This window comes from Mobula birostris, chromosome 5 (assembly GCF_030028105.1).
Source record: "Mobula birostris isolate sMobBir1 chromosome 5, sMobBir1.hap1, whole genome shotgun sequence".
NCBI classification, from domain to species: domain Eukaryota; kingdom Metazoa; phylum Chordata; class Chondrichthyes; order Myliobatiformes; family Myliobatidae; genus Mobula; species Mobula birostris.
The window spans coordinates 171273367-171295572 of record NC_092374.1 but is presented as its reverse complement, the minus strand read 5'-3'; the positions used below and the strand labels follow the sequence as shown (position 1 = coordinate 171295572).

General features: G+C 44.7%; 1 protein-coding gene across 2 annotated transcripts in view; it reads left to right on the top strand.

Annotated features, from left to right (window-relative positions):
* The window catches only part of fgf14 (fibroblast growth factor 14), a 492228-nt gene that overhangs the window by 370121 nt on the left and 99901 nt on the right, over positions 1–22206 (top strand). For both annotated transcript variants that reach the window (XM_072257322.1, XM_072257321.1), the window contains exon 3: positions 3797–3900. In XM_072257322.1, coding sequence (XP_072113423.1) covers positions 3797–3900 — 104 coding nt within the window. The remainder of the gene's footprint in view (positions 1–3796; positions 3901–22206) is intronic.

Genomic DNA, 22206 nt, shown 5'->3' with positions numbered 1-22206 from the left:
GGCAAAGTTTGTCTCCTTTGGCTTAGTGCCAAATTTTCTTTGCAGGATTATTACGGGGAAGCTTGGGGCAAAAGTCATCACATAAATGCAAGTAGATATGCAGGATTCTTGGAATATTCGAAGGCTTATTCAGATTTCTTTTTGTTGTGTTTTCATTGAATGTGAGTGGTTATTTCAAAGCTCTTATTTCCATTCTTGACATGTTGCCCATTGATGCCTCCAAAATTCTGAAGGCGGACCTGGCTTTGGGGTTGTGGCAGAGCGTGTGAGGTTGAGTGGAGAGAGAGGTGGGGAGGGAGAGACAGAGACAGACACTAGAGAAGCAAGACAGACTGATTGTGGGGGGAGAGAGAAAGAGAGGCATGGAAACCGATAAAGAGACAGATAGAAAGAGACACAGATAGAGTTAGAGAGAGTGCAATAAAGAGGAGGGGGGACAGATGGATACAGGAACAAAGAAAAGGGCAGAGGAGAGGAGAGAGCAGGGGGGAGGCAGAAACAAAGACAAAGTCAAACAGAGAGAGAGAAGGGAGGGAGGGAAAGAGGAAGAGAGAGAGTGAGGGATAGAAAGAGAGAGAGAGAAAGTGAGAGTGAGAGAGCAATAAAGAGGAGAGGAGGAAGATGGACACAGAAGCAGAAATAGAGGAAAACACAGAGAAAAGGACAGAGGGAGATCTGGGGAGAGTGGGAGTGAGAGGGGAGAGGTGATAGCATTGGAGACAGAAACAGACAGAGAGATGGCGACAGAAGGAGAGGGGGCAGAGAGAGTGGGAGAGAGAAAGAGAGAGAGAGAGAGAGAGAGAGCTGTGTTTCAACCAGGTGTGGCGGTGCGATATACAACCTGAACTCTGGCCATTGTTGCCCTGGATTCACCTGCAAGGTGCTGACAAAAGGACTTCAAATCACCTGAACATTAGAAAGTAATTACGCCAAGAGGAGGAGGAGGTCCCTCAGCCCCGAGCCTGCTCCACCATTCACCATGACCGTACCTGATCCACCTCAGCACCTCAGTTTTCAGCACTCTCTCCATCTTCCTTGATTTCCTTCCAAAAAGCTATCAGTCAGTCTCTGCTTTGAAAGCGCACAATGACTGCTGTCCCACAGCTGCTGGGCATAAAGAATTCAAGGATTCACCACGTCCCGAGTAGAGATGTCTCCCCAATCTCAGTCCTAACTCTTTCTCTTGAACTTTTCCCGTTGGTTTTAGAGTTGTCAGCTGAGGGAAACGCCCTCCCTACATCCAGTCTAATGAAACCCCGGCGGGCAGCAGAGTAGTGTAGTGGTGAGCGCAATGCTTCATAGAGCCAGTGATTAGAGGATCTGGGTTCAGTCCCCGCCACTGTCGGTAAGGAGTTCGTACGCCCTGTCTGTGACCATGGGGATTTCCTTTGGCTGCTCTGGTTCCCACCCACTCTCCAAAGATGTCAGATTTACGGTTACCAAGTTGTGGATATGTCATGTTGGCTTCCCTTAGCATATGCTCAGACTGTGTTGGTTGTTGACACAAACAACACATTTCACTGAACGTTTCAATGTACATGTGACAAATCAAGCTCACCTTTCAAAAGGAATCGTACACGTTTCAATGTGTTTGCCTCCCATTCTTCCAAATGCTACTGAACACAGTCCCAGTCCACTCAGCCTCTCCTTATACGGCAAAACCACCATCCTCAGAACCAGTCTAGTCAACCTTCACTATATTCCCTCAACAATACGTCCATTTCCTTACCAGGTAAGGAGATAAAAAACAGTTGACGTGACACCAGGTGCATTTTGAAAAGCCTGTAATATTTGTAAATAAGAGAAAATCTGCAAATGCTAGAAATCCAAGCAACACACACAAAATGCTGGAGGAATTCAGCAGGCCAGGCAGCATAAGAGTAAACAGTCAACACTTCGGGCCGAGACCCTTCAGTGCCCAGTCTTCTTTCTCTCACGGACTGGGGATGTATCCCATCTGGGTGAGGATACTTAGCCACTTTAGTAACACCACATTCTGCCCATTTAGAATGTAGACTTCTTTTGCTGCGATTCCATATGGGAGTTTTTACCTCTGTAAAGACTGAGGTAACTTCAGTCAGGACCTCTGCCCTGCCTCTCCTAAGAAACCTTCCCATTTGGTCTCAGATCAGCCACTAATTTCTCCCACACCCAATATCCTGATTGCATGCACGTTGAATACCTTTGAACAGTTTTAATGTTTGCTGCCCACCTTTTATTCATCTGACAAAGTGCTGGAGGAACTCAGCAAGTCAGGCAGCCTCTGTGGAGAGGATTAAACGGTCGTCATTTCGGGCCGAGACCCTTCATCAGGACTGGAAAGGAAGGGGGCAGAAGCCAGAATAAGGAAGTGGGGGGGGGGGGGAAGGAGCACAAGCTGGCAGGTGATAGATGAAGCCAGGTGAGGGGGATACCGGAAGGGTGGAGAGAGACGGGATGAATCGAGAAGCTGGGAGGTAATGGTTGGAGAAGGTAAAGGGCTGAAGAAGAAGGAATCGGATTGGAGAGGAGAGTGGACCATGGGAGAAAGGGAGGGAGGAGGGCACCTGGGGGAGGTGGTGGGCAAGTGAGGAGGAGAAGGGGGTGAGAGGGGAGCCAGAATGGGAATGGAAAAAGAGAGAAAGAGGGAGGAAAAATTATCAGGAGTTAGAAAAATCAATGTTCATGCCGTCGGTCTAGAGGCTACCCAGATGGAATAGGAGGTGTTGCTCCTCCAACCCTGAGGGTGACCTCATCATGGCATTAAAGGAGGCTATGGACCGACATGTCAGAATGGGAATGGGAAGTAGAATTAAAATAGGTGGCCACCCGGAAATACCGTCTTTTGTGAATGGGGCGAAGGTGTTCAATGAAGCAGTCCTCAATCTCTGTTAGGTCTCACCAATGTAGAGGAAACACCAATTGTTTATTCCCCTCAATAGGTGCTGAGTTCCTCCACAATTCGGTGTGTGTTGCTTCAGATTCCCAGCATCTTCAGGATTTCTCTTCTTGCCTCTTCTATTTCCTTCTTTGTTTCTCCACTCAGCTTCTGTAGTCAGCCTGGTTCTCATCTGTGTTAAAAACCTGGCAGTTTTTTTCCAGACCCCTCCTACTTACTAAATTCTTGGTCACCTGTGAGTTCCACCTTTAATTTCCTTTCACCATCCCTTGGGGGAATGTACCTAGACTACAGCTGAAACATTCCCGCTGAAGGTCCCCATTGTTCAATTACTGTTTTGTCTGCCAAAGCTTTTGTTTCCAATTTACTCCAGCCAGATCTGCTTTTGTCCCATTGAAATTGGCCCCTCTCCAAATTACTGCTGGTTCCTATCCTTTTCTGCAGCTATTCTAAACGAGCAGCCTACCCCTGTTTGTGTTTTAATGTTATGCTTGTTCTCTGCATAAAATAGTTTGTTTGAACTCCCAACTAGATTGTAATGAATCTCTGGCTCACATTTCTGGTTGCTCTTTCATGGAGAGGAACATCTCCTCTCTGTCCACCTCATCAAACCCATTCACATCCTCAAAGACCTTTCCCAGAGTCCACATCAGCCCACTTTTAGTGTTTTAATAGGGTATAGGCCAAATGCAGGCAACTGGGACTAGCTTGGTGGGCACCATGGTTGGCATGGACAAGTTGGGGCAAAGGGCTTGTTTCCATGCTGTATGACTCTATTCTGGAGGAGTTCCATCTTGTTCAGCTCTTCCCTAATAACGTAGGCCATCATTTCAGTGATCATCATCTTCACTCCATCTGTTCTTCCCTCTTCACAACACAGCCTGCGCCCTAATCGTGTTGTCTCTTTCGTCCCTACAGCATTGTTCAACCTCGTGCCAGTGGGACTTCGAGTCGTTGCTATTCAGGGTGTGAAGACAGGGCTCTACGTGGCCATGAATGGGGAAGGATATCTTTACACATCAGTGAGTATTCCTGAACATTGGTCCTCGGGCACCACTACTGAGATTATAGATATTTAATGAGACAAAATGTTTATTGAATGTGGCTTCCTGCTTATCCAGGATCCAAGGTCCTGAACCACTAGTGTTACAAGAGGAGCCCTAACCTTGCAACAGCCCCAGGGCGATCATTATGAGATGTCCATCTTCATTATATACTGTCTCAGGAGAGTTGTCTTGGTAACGGTCCAAGTCTCCAAGTGGGAAACATCTGTTGCATGTGACAGGAATGATGGCATTTCATCTAGACAGTCTCCCTGATGGAAGTTCAAGAACAATGCAGCATCAGCTCATGATGACTGAAGGACAGGCAGACTGAAGCAATCTCTCTGCTTATCCCGTGCTAATCAGCAGCAGCAAGGTTAGACCTCCATTTCCCCACTGGCTGTGCTCCTCACTTCTGATCCCTTATCAATGCAGGCAGTGTTACTGGGGTCTGCATCTTGTGACGTTGGCCCAAGCACCGTGACTGACTGCCAAATCCACCAGATAACTTGGCAAACGCAGTGACTAATTCAATTGGATCCATAACTGTTGGGCTCCACTTGAGTTGCATTCATTTTTGTTGGGGTTTGGCTTTGGTCTAATGACGTTTTTGCACTGCTGCACACTGCTTCCCCTGAGCAACTGATGGACAGATGTTGACAACTTCTGGTGCGCAGTCTGAAGCAGTTTCAGCTACCCGTTCTAGGCTGGGCAGGGCACACTCACACTGAGGTACCTGGTGCCATCCCACTGCCTGGGGAAAGGGCAATACTCTCATAATCCCAGATACAGAGTATAAACTTAACCTTTCGGCAACTTTACCTTTTATTACCTGGGCATCAAGGTATAACATCTGACTGGTTGATATTGAGCGAGGAGTTGTAAGTACCAAGTCTGTGGAGACAGAGCGAGGTGGAAAGAAGAAGTTAGCAAAGGGATGGTTATATTAATGTTTTTCACCAATCTGGAGTACTGCTGTTGCAATTTAATGTGTGACCCAAAATCTCTTCCAAGGTCAACCTTTAGACCAAATAATTTCACAGACACCTTGGCTCCGATGCAACCCAAAGTGCGACCTTGCATCCCCACGCTGTCCTTCTCAAGGTCAGGAATGACTATGCAGCCAGTGCAACACTCCTGAAGCTAACCTGTGCATGGCAAGCTCCCACAAACAGAAACGCGATTAATCAGATGGTTTGCTTTATTGATATTGATTTAACAGATAAATATTTGTTCAGGGTACCAGGAAAGCTCTCTCGCTCTTAGAGTTACGGAGTCACACAGAATAGAAACAGGCCTTTCGGCCCAAAGCATCTCTGCCAACCATCCTGCCTACCTACACCAATCCCACTTGCCTGCATTAATTCCACTCCCCTCTATACCTTGTGTTACGTACCCCATAACTGGGTTGCCAAACCAGCAGAAATGGAACACTCGTTGGAGTCTGAATTACTAGGAATTAATAAAGTTTTATTAAAGAACTAAGTAATACAGTACTCTAATCGTAAGGATATAAATGTGACAGGTTAACAATGATAATACACACATATACACAGAACTAGGGTAATAGGAATCAACCAAGCTCTATCGCAGTCTAGGGCTAAAATGATCAGTCTTACAGTGACGCAGAGTTCATTTCAGCTTAGTGCAGTTCGCAGTAATCGCTGATGTACTGTTGGAGAGAGAGAGGGGGGGGGATGCAATTTGGTTCAGGCAGACCTTTGATGTCTTTTATCCCGCTGTGGTCACCGACTGTGACCCCTCCGTTCTGGATATGATCGTTCTTCCGCGGTGAACCTGGCACCCAGGCAAGGGCGGACACACACACCAGGTTCCCACCGATCATACCTTTACACCCTGTGAGCCCATGGTCGGTTCCTGCAAACCGGACCTCCAAACTCCCACCACTTGTGGGGGCACACTGCTCTTTCCAGGATCTCGTTGTCTTGTGGTCTCGTGGTGTCCCGTGCCTTAGCGAACCTGCTCTTTCTATCCCCCTGCTGGGGTATCACCTGTCCATCAAACTTCAAACAGTTCAGGTTCAAAGCAACCGGTCTGTCAATATTCTGAATTGTGTTTCTTTTCCGTTAATCCCTCTCTCCTCTCTTATTAGCATTTTGAATGTTTCTCCATTGTCTCTCTTATCTCTCTCATTAGCATCAATCATCCGATAGCTTGGTTTGGCGTCATACTTGTTTGTTCAGGTACCTGTCCAGGTGTCTTTTAAATGTTGTTACTGTTCCTGTCTCCACCACCTCCTCTGGCAGCTCATTCCAGATACACCCTGCCCTTTTGTGTGAAAGAATTGTCCCCGGATCCTCATTACACCTCATTGTCAGGGAGCTGTGTACATTTTTATTATAACATTCCCTGGGGACTTGCCCCTCACTGTGGGTGTCCTACCCTGGATTAACTCCCAAAATGCATCACTCTGCACTTTCTTTTATTGGATCTTTTACACCCAACAGACCTAATCTCAGTTGAGAATTTTATCTGCAAGGTGGTATCTCTGGAAGTGTAGCACCCCTTTGGTGTAACACTAGAGAGCCAACCTAGATATTTGCCCCCATGCTTCCTTGCAAGACATGACCTGATGACTCCGTGTCATCATCTGGACTTTCAGCAGCAATTAACTAAGCACTGAAGCCGGTGGGTCCATACCATCACTTGGTTTCACAGCTGGGATCCATGACGCTAGCTTGGACCTGATACAGGTGGGCTGCAATGTTGAGAAAGTTCGCTGGTTTTTGGAATTGTTCATGCCACCAGTGGCTCACTGGGTGTCTCCCTTCCCCTCCCCTCTGAAAGTCGTTGAGTCCAATCTCCCTGCACAGGCTCTGAGCCCATAATCCCGGCTGATACTGTTACTGCACTGCTGACAGTTCAGCACTGAGAGAGAGAGTTCCTAAACCAAGATGTCACCACATCTCCCAGATGAATGATAAAGACCTAATCGTTCTTTTTCTGTAAGAAAGTCATAGCAGTCTCCTGGGTCAATTTTAGCCCCCCTCCCCCTCATGCTCAAACCAATAAATAAGGCCACTGCCTCACAGCCCCAGCGACCCAAGTTCAGTCCTGACCTCCGCTGCTCGCCGCTGCCTGTGTGGGGTTTGCATGTTCTCCCTGTGGCCCCATGGGTTTTGCCCAGGTGCGCCACCTTCCTCCCACAGCCCAAAGACGTGTGTGTTGGTGGAGTCATTGGCGGGTGGAGCTGATGGCAAGGTATGGGGTTGGTGTAGAATTGGTGTAAACAACGTGGACATGATGAGCCGAAAGGCCTGTTTTCAGGCTGCGTGACTCGTTGGGGGAATCATGCTGTACAGGTTGTGGGGTGGCCTTACCTGACAGCGCTGACAATTCTGCACAGGCGACCCTGAGAAAGATGCTGTTGAAATGCTGGCTGTTCATCTTCTGGTGCAAAAGGGAGGAGAGAAGCCTTTACTGACATGGCTCTCCAGACAGCAGTTTTCAACATCTGTAAATCTCCAGCAGCCTCTGATCACGAGCAAAAATATCTGAATGCATCATTGAATTTCCTTTGCCCAGTTTTTAATAGGAAGACAGGTACTATCTTACATGACGTTATGCTTCTATTAAAGAGTGAAGTACTTATATGATACTTATTGCATACTAATACTCCCACATTTTAACTTCAAAGAGCAAGGAAGGTTCCACATAAATCCATTTTATACTTGCAGTCCCTTTAATCTGGTAACATATTCCAAAATGCTTCATCGGAGCACTAATCAAACAAAGTTTGACATGGTCACCTTGGATATAATGAGCGAGTTGCGCCTTTCATGATGTGCTTGGTATAGACTGATGCAAATGTCAGTGTCTGCGAGAACTATCTCATTAAGCGTTGGGCAAGGGATTGCTCAGCTGACAAATTACAAAAATGAAATAAGCACTCGGTGGGGGGAGTTTTCTGGGGTAATTGTTAATTGGTAATAGGTTTATAATATTGGCAACTGGTCATTGTTGTCACATGTACTGAAATACAAAGAAATGCTATTGTCTGTCTATCATCCAGCCAGATTATTCCATACATTGTGCATCGAGGTAACATAAAAAGGAATAACAAAGTGCAGAATATGGGGTAAATACTGGCCGTGACTAAAGCAGGACAAATTGTTGATGATATTCTACTTACTTACTAACTACCTGTTACTAAGAGAGTTCCACCGGTCCTACAGGTTCAGGGGTGCAGCTCAGGGCTAACAATCCTGACTGGTAAAAACAAATTACAGAAAGAGCAATGAAGAATTCTTCTATACAGATAGGGATAAACATGTTTATCTGCCGTTTATCACTGTCTGTACAGAAGCAATCTTCATTGCTGTTTCTGTAACAATTCTTTTTGACCAGTCAAGGTTGTTAGCCCTGAGGTGAACCCCCAAACCTGCACCACTCATAGTCTGACCCCTACCCTTTGACCTGTTCAGCATGGGTGACCAAGAGCCAAGATACAAGGCCTGACTCTCGGGGTTATTGAGGCACGCAAGCCTCCAAACCCTACGCCAAGGTTGTGGTCCACCACTGGTCTTCCCCCTTATCTTGAAGTCAATGATCAGCTCTTTTGTTTTGCTGACATTGAGGGAGATATAGTTGTATTGACAGCGTGTCATGATCTACTGTGCTCTCCATCTCCTTCCCGTACTCCATCTCATTGCTGTTTTAGATCCAGCCTGCTGTGATGCTCTTGTAGGTGGAGTTAGGGCAGAATCTAGCAAAGGAGCCATGAGTTTACAGGGAGTAGAGTAAGTGGGTGGGAATTGGCGTTGCAGCACTTGGGTTTTCAGCGATTTGGGCCCCTCCCTGTGATAGCTCGTGGACCAGAGGCTGGGAACTCCCACAGGGTGTGGAGCAGTCTTCCTGCCCTCAACGTCTACCAGTTCAAAGCTGGACTCAGGCTGAGCTTAAATGTATCCTCAAGCCCAAGCGTTGTAAACATCAGGAGCTCTCACTCCCTGGCCTGTTCCTTTCTGTGCTCTAATGTATCCTCAAGATGAGCTGTTCTCAACATCAGGAGCTCTCTCACTCCCTGACCCGTTCCTTTCTGTGCACTGCATTTGTAACCTGCAAATTCATGTCTAGTCCCATTAGGACTTGAAGAATCACAGGCTTAAGACGGCTAGAAGCTTCCTGACATCTGTAGCCCATTGTAAGGAAGTGTCGGGAAACATTGCCACAGCCGGGGTTATAAGTGATGGACTGAGGTTGGAATGGGGAAAATGAGGTTGTTTTCCTTGGATCAAAGTTTAAAGTTCAAAGTGAATTTATTATCAAAGTACACATATATCACAGTATACAACCCTGAGATACATTTTCTTGCAGGCGTACTCAATAAAAGAGAGATTTGATAGGGGTATATCAGATAGGTTCAGTGGAAGGACACTGTTCCCATTGGCAGCTGGTTCAAGGAGCAGATTGGATGGTGTCAGGAGAAAGGTTCTCAATGTAGGGCAGTGAGAATCCAGGACTCACCTATAATGGAGGGATGGGGGAACAATTAAGAACTTCCAAAGGGAATTGAAGTGGAATCAGGGAAAACTATGTGGAAACAGCTTGGGGCAATAAGGCAGATGAGATTGCTCTGGAAGAATCAGGCCCTGTTGGCGTACCTGGTAGGGGCATTGAAAACCTGTGCCAACTAACAGCTGAGAGTGTTCAAGGACATCTTCAATCTCCCACTGCTACATTCAGAGGTTCCTTCCTGCTTCAAAAGGTGTAACAATCATACCAGTGCCCAAGGAGAGCTACCTCAGTGACTATCATCCAGTGGCATTCACATCTGCTGTGATGAAGTGCTTTGAGAGGTTGCTGATGGCCAGGATCAACTCCTGCCTAAGCGAGGACCTGGAACTGCTGCAGTTTGCCTATTGCCACAATAGGTCTACAGTGGATTCAATCTCACTGGCTCTTCACATGGCCTTGGATCACCTGGACAAAGCAGTACTTACATCAGGTTGCTGTTTATTGATTGCAGCTCGGCATTCAACACAATTCTAATCAACAAGCTCCAAAGCCTGGGCCTCTGTACCTCCCCTGCAACTAGATCCTTGTCTTCCTCACCAGGAGACCACAGTCTGTGTGAATCAGAAATAACATCTCCTCTTTGCTGACAGTTAACACTGGTGCACCTGAAGGATGCATGCTTAGCCTACTGTTCTACTCACTGTACACCCACAAATGTGTGGCTAGGCACAGCTCAAACACAATCTATAAATCTGCTGATGATACAACTTTTGCTGGCAGAATTTCAGCTGGTGACAAGGAGGCACACAGGAGCTAGGTAACTCAGCTGGCTGAGTGGTGTTGCAACAACAATCTTGCACACAACGTCAGTAAGACCAGAGAATTGATTGTGAACTTCAGGAAAGGGAAGATAAGGGAAAACGCACCAGTCCTCATCAAGGGATCAGAGGTGGAAAGAGTGAGCACTTTCAAGTTCTTGGGTTTCAAATTTCTGAAAGTCTATCCTTGGTCCAACATATTGATGCAATTATAAAGAAGACTTGCTATGTCACCAAACACTTACATGAATATAGAATAGTACAGCACAGCACAGTACAGGCCCTTCGGCCCACAATGTTGTGCCGACCCTCAAACCCTGCCTCCCATATAAGCCCCCACCTTAGATTCCTCCATATACCTGTCTAGTAGTCTCTTAAACTTCACTAGTGTATCTGCCTCCACCACTGACTCAGGCAGTGCATTCCATGCACCAACCACTCTCTGAGTAAAAAACCTTCCTCTAATATCCCCCTTGAACTTCCCACCTCTTACCTTAAAGCCATGTCCTCTTGTATTGAGCAGTGGTGCCCTGGGGAAGAGGCGCTGGCTATCCACTCTATCTGTTCCTCTTATTATCTTGTACACCTCTATCATGTCTCCTCTCATCCTCCTTCTCTCCAAAGAGTAAAGCCCTAGCTCCCTTAATCTCTGATCATAATGCATACTTTCTAAACCAGGTAGCATCCTGGTAAATCTCCTCTGTACCCTTTCCAATGCTTCCACATCCTTCCTATAGTGAGGTGACCAGAACTGGACACAGTACTCCAAGTGTGGCCTAACCAGAGTTTTATAGAGCTGCATCATTACCTCGTGACTCTTAAACGCTATCCTTCAACTTATGAAAGCTAACACCCCATAAGCTTTCTTAACTACCCTATCCACCTGTGAGGCAACTTTCAGGGATCTGTGGACATGTACCCCGAGATCCCTCTGCTCCTCCACACTACCAAGTATCCTGCCATTTACTTTGTACTCTGCCTTGGAGTTTGTCCTTCCAAAGTGTACCACCTCACACTTCTCCAGGTTGAATTCCATCTGCCACTTCTCAGCCCACTTCTGCATCCTGTCAATGTCTCTCTGCAATCTTTGACAATCCTCTACACTATCTACAACACCACCAACCTTTGTGTCGTCTGCAAACTTGCCAACCCACCCTTCTACCCCCACATCCAGGTCGTTAATAAAAATCAGGAAAAGTAGAGGTCCCAGAACAGATCCTTGTGGGACACCACTAGTCACGATCCTCCAATCCGAATGTATTCCCTCCACCACCACCCTCTGCCTTCTGCAGGCAAGCCAATTCTGAATCCACCTGGCCAAACTTCCCTGGATCCCATGCCTTCTAACTTTCTGAATAAGTCTACCGTGTGGAACCTTGTCAAATGCCTTACTAAAATCCATATAGATCACATCCACTGCACTACCCTCATCTGTATGCCTGGTCACCTCCTCAAAGAACTCTATCAGGCTTGTTAGACACGATCTGCCCTTCACAAAGCCATGCTGACTGTGCCTGATCAGACCATGATTCTCTAAATGCCTATAGATCCTATCTCTAAGAATCTTTTCCAACAGCTTTCCCACCACAGACGTAAGGCTCACTGATCTATAATTACCCAGACTATCCCTACTACCTTTTTTGAACAAGGGAACAATATTCGCCTCCCTCCAATCCTCCGGTACCATTCCCGTGGACAACGAGGACATAAAGATCCTAGCCAGAGGCTCAGCAATCTCTTCCCTCGCCTCGTGGAGCAGCCTGGGGAATATTCCGTCAGGTCCCGGGGACTTATCTGTCCTAATGTATTTTGACAACTCCAACACCTCCTCTCCCTTAATATCAACATGCTCCAGAACATCAACCTCACTCATATTGTCCTCACCATCATCAAGTTCCCTCTCATTGGTGAATACCGAAGAGAAGTATTCATTGAGGACCTCGCTCACTTCCACAGCCTCCAGGCACATCTTCCCACCTTTATCTCTAATCGGTCCCTACTTTCACTCCTGTCATCCTTTTTTTCTTCACATAATTGAAGAATGCCTTGGGGTTTTCCTTTACCCTACTCACCAAGGCCTTCTCATGCCCCCTTCTTGCTCTTCTCAGCCCCTTCTTAAGCTCCTTTCTTGCATCCCTATATTCCTCAATAGACCCATCTGATCCTTACTTCCTAAACCTCATGTATGCTGCCTTCTTCCTCCTGACTAGATTTTCCACCTCACTTGTCACCCATGGTTCCTTCACCCTACCATTCTTTATCTTCCTCACCGGGACAAATTTATCCCTTACATCCCGCAAGAGATCTCTAAACATCGACCACATGTCCATAGTACATTTCCCTGCAAAAACATCATCCCAATTCACACCCGCAAGTTCTAGCCTTATAGCCTCATAATTTGCCTTTCCCCAATTAAAAATTTTCCTGTCCTCTTTGATTCTATCCTTTTCCATGATAATTATAAAGGCCAGGGAGCGGTGGTCACTGTCCCCCAGATGCTCACCCACTGAGAGATCTGTGACCTGACCCGGTTCATTACCTAGTACTAGATCTAGTATGGCATTCCCCCTGGTCGGCCTGTCCACATACTGTGACAGGAATCCATCCTGGACACACTTAACAAATTCTGCCCCATCTAAACCCTTGGAACTAATCAGGTGCCAATCAATATTAGGGAAGTTAAAGTCACCCATGATAACAACCCTGTTATTTTTCCACCTTTCCAAAATCTGCCTCCCAATCTGCTCCTCTGTATTTCTGCTGCTACCAGGGGGCCCATAGAATACCCCTAGTAGAGTAACTGCTCCCTTTCTGTTCCTGACTTCCACCCATATTGACTCAAAAGAGGATCCTGCTACATTACCCACCCTTTCTGTAGCTGTAATATCTACAGATGTACCATAGACAGCATTCTAACTGGTTGCATCAGTATCTGGTAAGGAGCAGTCACTATACAGGATCAGAAAAAGTTGCTGAAAGTCCTAAACTCTGCCAGCTCTACTATGCACACTAGCCGCCCAGGCAACGAGGACACCTTCAAAAGGCAATGCCTCAAAAAGGTGGCGTCCATCAGCCAGGGCATACCCTCTTTTTATTGTTACCATCAAGGAAGAAGTACAGGTGATTTTAACTTTCCACATATTGGCTGGGAATCCCAAACTGTAAAAGGACTAGAGGGGATAGAGTCTGTCAAATATGTCCAGGAACGTTCCCTTCATCAGTACATAGAAGTCCCAGTGAGAGAGTGTGTGATACTGGATCTGCTATTTGGGAATGAGACAGGGCAAGTGATAGAAGTTTGTGTAGAGGAACACCGTGCATCCAGTGACCACGATGCCATTAATTTCAAAGTAAATATGCAAAAAGGTATGTCTGATCCGTGGGTTAAGATTCTAAGTTGGAGAAATGCCAATTTTGATGGTATCGGAGATGACCTGGCAAGTGTGGATTGGGGCAGGGTGTTTTATGGCAAAAGTCTGCTTGGAAAGTGGGAGGCCATCAAAAATGAGATTTTGAGAGTACAAAACTTGTATGTGCCTGTCAGAATAAAAGGTAAAGATAATAAGTGTAGGGAAACTTGGTTTTCAAGAGATATTGAGGCCCTGGTTAAGAGAAAAAAGGAGGTGTATAGCAGGTATAGGCAGATAGGAACGAATGAGGTACTTATGGAGTATAAGAAATGCAAGAGAACACTTAAGAAAGAAATCAGAAAGGGTAAAAGAAAGCATGAAGTTGCCTAAGGGATTCTACAGATATGTTAAGAGCAAAAGGATTGCAAAGGAGAAAATTGGTCCTCTGGAAGACCAGAATGGTAATCCATGCATGGAGCCAAAATTGATGGGGGGAGATCTTAAATAAAATCTTTGCATTTGTATTTGGGAGATAGATATAGAGTTTATAATCAAAGACATCCGTTAGTCTTGCGAGACCATGGATCTGCTCCTGGAAAGTCTTCACTCTCCAGGGCGCAGACCTGGACAAGGTTGTATGGAAGACCGGCAGTTACCCATGCTGCAAGTCTCCCCTCTCTACAACACCGATGTTGTCCAAGGGAAGGCCAAGGGCCGATACAGCTTGGCATCAGTGTCGTCGCAGAGCAATGAGTGGTTAAGTGCCTTGCTCAAAGACTCATCAGCAAGAACGATGAGTCAGCATACAGAGAGGAGGTGCAGCAGCTAATGGACTGGTGCAGAGCCAGCAACCTGTCTCTGAATCTCTAAAGAGATGGTTGTTGACTTCAGGAGGACACGGAGCGATCACTCTCCGCTGAACATCAACGACTCCTCCATAGAGATTATTAAGAGAACCAAATTTCTTGGTGTTCACCTGGCAGAGAATCTTACCTGGTCCCTCAACACCAGCTCCATAGCCAAGAAAGCCCAGCAGCATCTCCACTTTCTGTGAAGGCTGAGAAAAGTCCCTCTCCGCACCCCCCCCCCACCCCCATCCTCACCACATTCTACAGAGGATGTATCGAAAGCATCCTGAGCAGCTGCATCACTGCCTGGTTCGGAAATTGCACCATCTGGGATCGCAAGACCCTGCAGTGGATAGTGAGGTCAGCTGAGAAGATCATCGGGGTCTCTCTTCCCGCCCTTACAGACATTTACACCACACGCTGCATCCGTAAAGAAAACAGCATTATGTAGGACCCCACACACCCCTCATACAAACTCTTCTCCCTCCTGCCATCTGGCAAAAGGCACCGAAGCATTCGGGCTCTCACGACCAGACTATGTAACAATTTCTTCCCCCAAGTCATCAGACTCCTCAATACCCAGAGCCTGGCTTGACACCAACCTACTGCCCTCTACTGTGCCTATTGTCTTGTTTATTATTTATTGTAGTGCACTTTATGCAGTCCTGGGTAGGTCTGTAGTCTAGAGTAGTTTTGTGTTGTTTTACATAGTTCAGTGTAGTTTGTATTGTTCATATAGCACCATGGTCCTGAAAAACGTTGTCTCGTTTTTACTGTGTACTGTACCAGCAGTTATGGTCGAAATGACAATAAAAAGTTACTTAACTTGACTTGACACAACACGCTCCCTCGGCTGGGGCTCGAACTCACGACCTTCAGATCGCTAGTCAAAAGCCTTAACTACTTGGCCACGTGCCCACAGAGAGTTTATAGAAGTGAGGCAAAGCAATATCAACTTCATGAACCCTGTACAGATTACAAAGGAGGAGGTATTTGTTACCCTGAGGCAAATTAGAGTGGAAATATCCCCAGGACCTGACAAGGTGTTCAAGTGCAGAAACTGCTGGGGCCCTAGCAGAGATATTTAAAACATCCTTAGTGACTGGAGAGGTACCAGAGAATTATGGGATAGCCAATAATGTTCCACTGTTTAAAAAATACTGTATATAAATCAGGAAATTATAGGCCAGTGAGTCTGATATCAGTTGCGGAGAAGTTATTAGAAGGTATTCTAAGGGACCAGATATATAAGTATTTGGATAGATATGAACTGATTAACAATAGTCAGCATCGCTTTGGGTGTGGTAAATCATATCTAACCAATCTTATAGAGTCTTTTGAGGAAGTTACCAGGAATGTAGATGAAGGCAAGGCAATGGATGTTGTCTACATGGACTTTAGTAAGACATTTGACAAGATCCCACATGGGAGGCTGGTCAAGAAGGTTCAGTCACTCAGCATTCAAGATGAGGTAGTAAATTGGATTAGGCATTAGCTTGGTGGGAGTAGCTAGAGGGTGGTAGTAGAGGGTTGCCTTTCTGACTGGAGGCCTGTGACTAGTGGTGTACTGCAGGGATCAGTGCTGGGTCCATTGTTGTTTGTCATCTATATCAATGATCTGGATGATAATGCGGTTAACTAGATCAGCAAATTTGCAGATGATACCAAGATTGGGGGTGCAGTGGACAGTGAGGAAGGCTATCGTGGCTTGCAGAGGGATCTGCATCAGCTGGAAAGATGGGTTGAAAAATCGCAGATGGAATTTGATGCAGACAAGTGCGACATTTTACACTTCAGTAGGACCAACTAGGGTAGGTCTTACACAGAGACAAGTAGGGTACTAAGGAGTACCCTACAAATTGATCTGGGAACACAGATCCATAATTCATTGAAACATTTGGCACATTGGCCTTCATAAATCAATGTATTGAGTACAGGAGATGGGATGTTATGTTGAAGTTGTATAAGAAGTTGGAGAATTTAGAGAATTGTGTGCAGTTTTAGTCACCTACCTTAAAGAAAGATGTAAATAATATTGAAAGAGTGCAGAAAAAATTTACAAGGATGTTGCCAGGACTGGAGGACCTGAGTTATAAGGAAAGATTAAATAGGTCAGGACTGTATTCTTTAGAATGTGGAAGATTGAGAGGATTTGATAGAGTTATACAAAATTATGAGGGGAGTATAGATAGGGTAAATGCAAGCAGGCCTTTTCCACTGAGGTTTGGTGGAACTGAACTAGAGGTCGTAGGTTAAAGGTGAAAGGTGAGAAGTTTAAGGGGAACATGAGGGGAAATTTCTTCACTCGGGGTAGTGAGAGTGTGGAATGAGCTGCCAGCACAAGTGGTGCATGTAAACTGGATTTCAACATTTAAGAGAAGTTTGGATAGGTACATGGATAATAAGGGCATGGAGGGCTACAGTTCCAGTACAGGTTGATGGGAGTAGGCAGTTTAAATGGTTGGCATAGGCCAGATAGGCTGTGGGGCCTATTTCCCTGCTGAGCTTCTCGATGACTCTATGACTCTAAAGGAGGCTGAACTGTGTTCATTAAGGACAGCTACTGTAGGAGCACCAAATGCATCAGGTGTGACATTGGCTAGCTTTCTCTCTCTACATATGCTGCCTGACCTGCTGAGTATTTCAATCACTGTCTGTACATGCTTTAACAGTTATAGACCCTGAGCCTCAGGAGCGAAGTGGTGTTTGTTTGACCTGTTGGTGATCACCACGAGTGAAAGTTATGTACCCCTGGGTCCATTTTGTTAACAGTGAGATCTTCCCCAGGGTGTTGCAATACCATAGGTTTAAAGAGAATCCTAGAGGAAGAGAAAGAGATGGAGAGCCAGAGAGATTCAGGGAGAATGCTCAAGAGGCTGGATCCTTGGCAGCAAAAGACATGGCCAGCCGCCTGTTGCGGAATAATTACGTTCACGGTCTGCGCTGGAGAGCACCACTACCTGGAAAGTTTTCAGGGTCAGAACAGATCACAGAGTTCAAGGGCATTGGGATGAAAGATAAATGTTTAATCAAGGAGGGGAATGTCTAACAGTGAGGGCTTATTAACAGGGAGCCTCCCAGCAACACAGGCTGCTGGAGGGTGGGGGATAGCAGCTGATTTTGCTACATGTTTTGTGCCAGGCGTCAAGCCAGTTGAACACCTTTACTACGCACTTTTATTTGGCCTTTTGCTTGGTTGGCACAGACATAGCAGAGTGTTTTCAAAACCAGATACTTTCCAAAGTAAATCCAGGCTATTTATAGCTTTATTCAATCCATTGAAGCATAGGCAGTCAAAAAACAGTTTCTAACCCAAAGATCTTTCACTAAGCCTTCTGCAGTTTGTAGCTTTTGCATTTCACACCCCACTGGGCACCTTTCATTGACTTTCAGTTCCATTTCCAAGGAAGATCCACACCTCCTTATTGCTTATTCCTAACATCTATTAAAGTATTTTTTTTTACAACCAAAGTAGATATATTAGACCAGATACTACTGAGATACATTTTCCTGCAGGCATTCATAGTAGAACAAAAAGTACAATAAAATCAATGGAAAGCTACACACAAAGACTGACAAATTATGCAAATACAAAAAGCAAAAAGTAATAATAAATACATTTGTTTATTTATTATTAAACCAAAGGCCACAGCCTCAGAATAAAGGGGCGTCCATTTAAAATGGAGATGAGGAAGAATTTCTTTAGCCAGAGAGTAGCGAATCTGTGGAATTCGTTGCCATAGGTAACATAGAAACATAGAAACATAGAAAATAGGTGCAGGAGTAGGCCATTCAGCCCTTCGAGCCTGCACCACCACTTAGTACGATCATGGCTGATCATCCAACTCAGAACCCTGTACCTGCCTTCTCTCCATACCCCCTGATCCCTTTAGCTACAAGGGCCATATCATCTCCCTCTTAAATATAGCCAATGAACTGGCCTCAACTGTTTCCTGTGGCAGAGAATTCCACAGATTCACCACTCTCTGTGTGAAGAAGTTTTTCCTCATGTCGATCCTAAAAGGCTTCCCCTTTATCCTCAAACTGTGACCCCTCGTTCTGGACTTCCCCAACATCGGGAACAATCTTCCTGCATCTAGCCTGTCCAATTCCTTTAGAATTTTATACATTTCAATCAGATCTCCCCTCAATCTTCTAAATTCCAGAGAGTATAAGCCTAGACGATCCAGTCTTTCATCATATGAAAGTCCTGCCATCCCAGGAATCAATCTGGTGAACCTTCTTTGTACTCTCTCTATGGCAAGAATGTCTCTCCTCAGATTAGGGGACCAAAACTGCACACAATACTCCAGGTGTGGTCTCACCAAGGCCTTGTACAACTGCAGTAGCACCTCCCTGCTCCTGTACTCGAATCCTCTTGCTATGAATGCCAGCATACCATTCCCCTTTTTCACTGCTTGCTGTACCTGCATGCCCACTTTCAATGACTGGTGTACAATGACAACCCAGGTCTCGTTGACCATGGAGGCCAAGTCATTGGGCAGAGGTTGATTAATTCTTTTTTTTAATTAATTTTTTTATAAATTTCTATATTGGAACAAAAAACCCACCAACAAGAAGGAGATTTATACAGTGCAAAACCAGTGTGTCTGATGTACAATTGATAACAGTAAAGAAAAAGCACCCAAAATAAACTCATATAAAGTTAGTTTCCACCCCACCCTCCCACTGCGCACTCCAAGCCAACCATTACGATATAAAGAAAAGTTAATCAGAGCTTTTGTCGCCACAGAGCTGTGAATATAAAAAAAGGTGTATTGCCTACTACCTAAACTATAATATATTTCACATCATGAAAGAAACCATAAGAATTAACCAGAAAAAAAAGCTGGATGTAAGGGACTAAATCACTGAAAGAAAAAGGAAGATAAACCTTTAATCTAAAGAAGAGATGAAAATAATCAAGAAAAGGTCCCCACACCTTTTGGACCTTTATGTCCGAATTAAGAAGTGAATAATGAATCTTTTCAAGGTCTAAGCAGGACATAATGTCTCTGAGCGATTGAGCATGGGTGGGTGGGGCAACATCTCTCCACCTAAGAAGAACTAAACGTCTAGCCAAAAGAGAGGCAAAAGATAATGCTTGCCGTTTAGTCGGACTCAAACGCGTGTCAACTTCACCCAAAATGTCAAAAAGAGCAATCAAAAGGGTTAGGTTCTAAATGGCAATTAAGGATATGGGGTAAAGTCAAAAAGACATCTCTCCAAAATTTCTCCAAACTGGGACAAGCCCAATACATGTGAACAAGAGAAGCCTCGCCCACTTTACACTTGTCACAAAAGGGATTAATATCAGGATAGAACTGCAATAATTTGGCTTTAGACATATGAGCCCTATGTACAACCTTGAACTGCAAAAGGCAGTGGAGAGCACATAAACAGGTTGAGTTAACTGACTTAAGAATTGAATCCCAAACCTCGTTGGACAGAGAAATATTTAAATCATGCTCCCAGGCAGTTCTAATTTTATCGAAGGGGGCACACCTCAGGGTCGCTAACTTATCATGAATAATAGATATTAGACTTTTACCCAATGGGTTTATACAAAGAAACAAGTCCACAAATTTTTTCCGGACATCTCAGAAAAATTTGGTATTAAAGGGTTAATAAAATGTCTAATTTGAAGATATCTAAAGAAATGAGTATTAGGTAGGTTAAACTTTGCAGACAGTTGTTCAAAAGTTGCAAAACAATTGGCTATGAAAAGATCTTCAAAACGCTTGATGCCCTTTCTGTACCAATCATGAAATATTAAGTCTTGCATGGAAGACTGGAAAAGATGATTATGAAAGATGGGACTAGAGAGGGAGAAGCCATAAAGACCATCATGTTTTCTGAACTGAGCCCATATTCTCAGAGTATGTCTAATGAGAGGATTAACAATTAGTTTAGGCAAGTGACAAGGAAGTGCGGATCCAAGAAGTGTGGAAATAGAGAAATCCTTATGGGAGTTCAACTCCATTGCCACCCGTTTTGGGCAGTCAGACTGATTATAAAAGAAAGACCAAAAAGTAAGGCAGCAAATATTGGCTGCCCAGTAATAAAAAGGAAAATTGGGCAAGGCCTAACCACCTTCCCATTTAGGTTTTTGAAGGTGAACTTTATTAAGTCTGGGATGTTTGCCCTTCCATAGATAGGACGAAATAATAGAATCTAACAAATCAAAAAAAGCATTAGAAATAAAAATTGGTAAGGATTGGATTAAGTATAGGAATTTAGGAAGGATATACGTTTTAACAACATTAATTTGACCTACCAGAGACATGGACAGAGGTGACCAGTGTGCCAAACTCTGTTTTGTATGATTTAAAAGATTAGTAAAATTTTCTCGAAAAAGATGCTTAAAGTTTCTTGTTACAGTAATACCGAGGTCAGTGAATTGATTATATACTATCTTAAAAGGGAGGTTATGAAATTCTGATATTTTTTTGCTTCTCTGTTAATTGGGAAAAGTTCGCTCTTGTGTAAGTTAAGTTTGTATCCGGAAAGCTGGCTAAATTTATTAAGTAGTGAAAACATTGGGGGTAAGGAGGTAGTCGGATTTGATATAAAAAGTAAAAGATCTTCTACTTTTAGAAAGGCTTTTACTTTTAAAAAGTAAAAGACCATTCTTGATTAGTCAGAGGAGAAGGCAGTAGATAGGAGCTGAGAGGGAAAATGGATCAGCCATAATGAAATGGCTGAGCAGACTCAAGAGGCCAAATGGCCCAATTCTGCTTCTATACCTTATGGTCTAAATGAATAAACAGTACTGAGAATATGAGTTGTAGAGTCCTGGAAAGTGAGTGCAAAGGTTGTGTTCAGTGATCAGTTCAGCGCTGTGATGAATAAAGGTGCCCGGACTGGTTCAGGAGCCTGATAGTCAAAGGGCAATCACTATTCATCAACCTGGTGGTGTGGGATCTAAGGTTCCTCTACTTCCTCTCTGATGGTAGCCGCAAGACGAGAACATGCCCTGGTTGGTGGGGGTCCTCGATGATGGACTCTGTTTTCCTGCGCCGGCACTCCTCCTAGATGTGCTCAATGGTGGGGAAAGCTTTTCCTGTGATGAATTGGGCTGTATTCACCACTTTTTGTTGGCTTTTCATGTGATTAATATCACTTCACTGGAACATTGCACATGCAGAGTTGGAGATAGCACTCTGAGAAAAACAATATAACACAACTGCAAATCTCTCTGAAGGCAGAGAGCCTGAACTAAAGGCAGATTTCAATGTGGATGAAAGTATTGGATGGGAGGCTGTCCGATGAAGATACAGTGTTTGTTCTGTTCAAGTGAAATGACTGATTCATTTCACTAGTAACCAAAGATTGAAGATTCATTTGAAATATGACAGACTGGTTCCCAGCTGCAATTTGTGGTGAATTACAGGTTTAACCACAGTCACTGAGAAAGAGGAAGGATCTTTGATTATCAGGATTCAGTATTTACTCTCTGCTCTCAAGAAGGATTAAGATATAAATGGAGAATGCTGGAGATAGAGAGTGAAGAAAGAGAGAGAGAGAAAGATAGGGAGTGTGGAGATAGAGTGGAGTGAGAAAGAGAGACTGAGGGATAAAGGAGAGAAAGTAAGAGACAGAGAGAGAGAGAGAGAGAGAGAGAGAGAGAGAGAGAGAAAGAGAGAGATAATTAATGTTTCGGGTCATTGACCTTTAATCTGAACTGTTCCCGAAAAGATTGAAGAATTGATCAGATCTTAGAGAGAGCCAAATTGCACAACCTGATTAATTCTCTCTTGCTGTCAGAATGTGTCAGCCACAAATAATTGA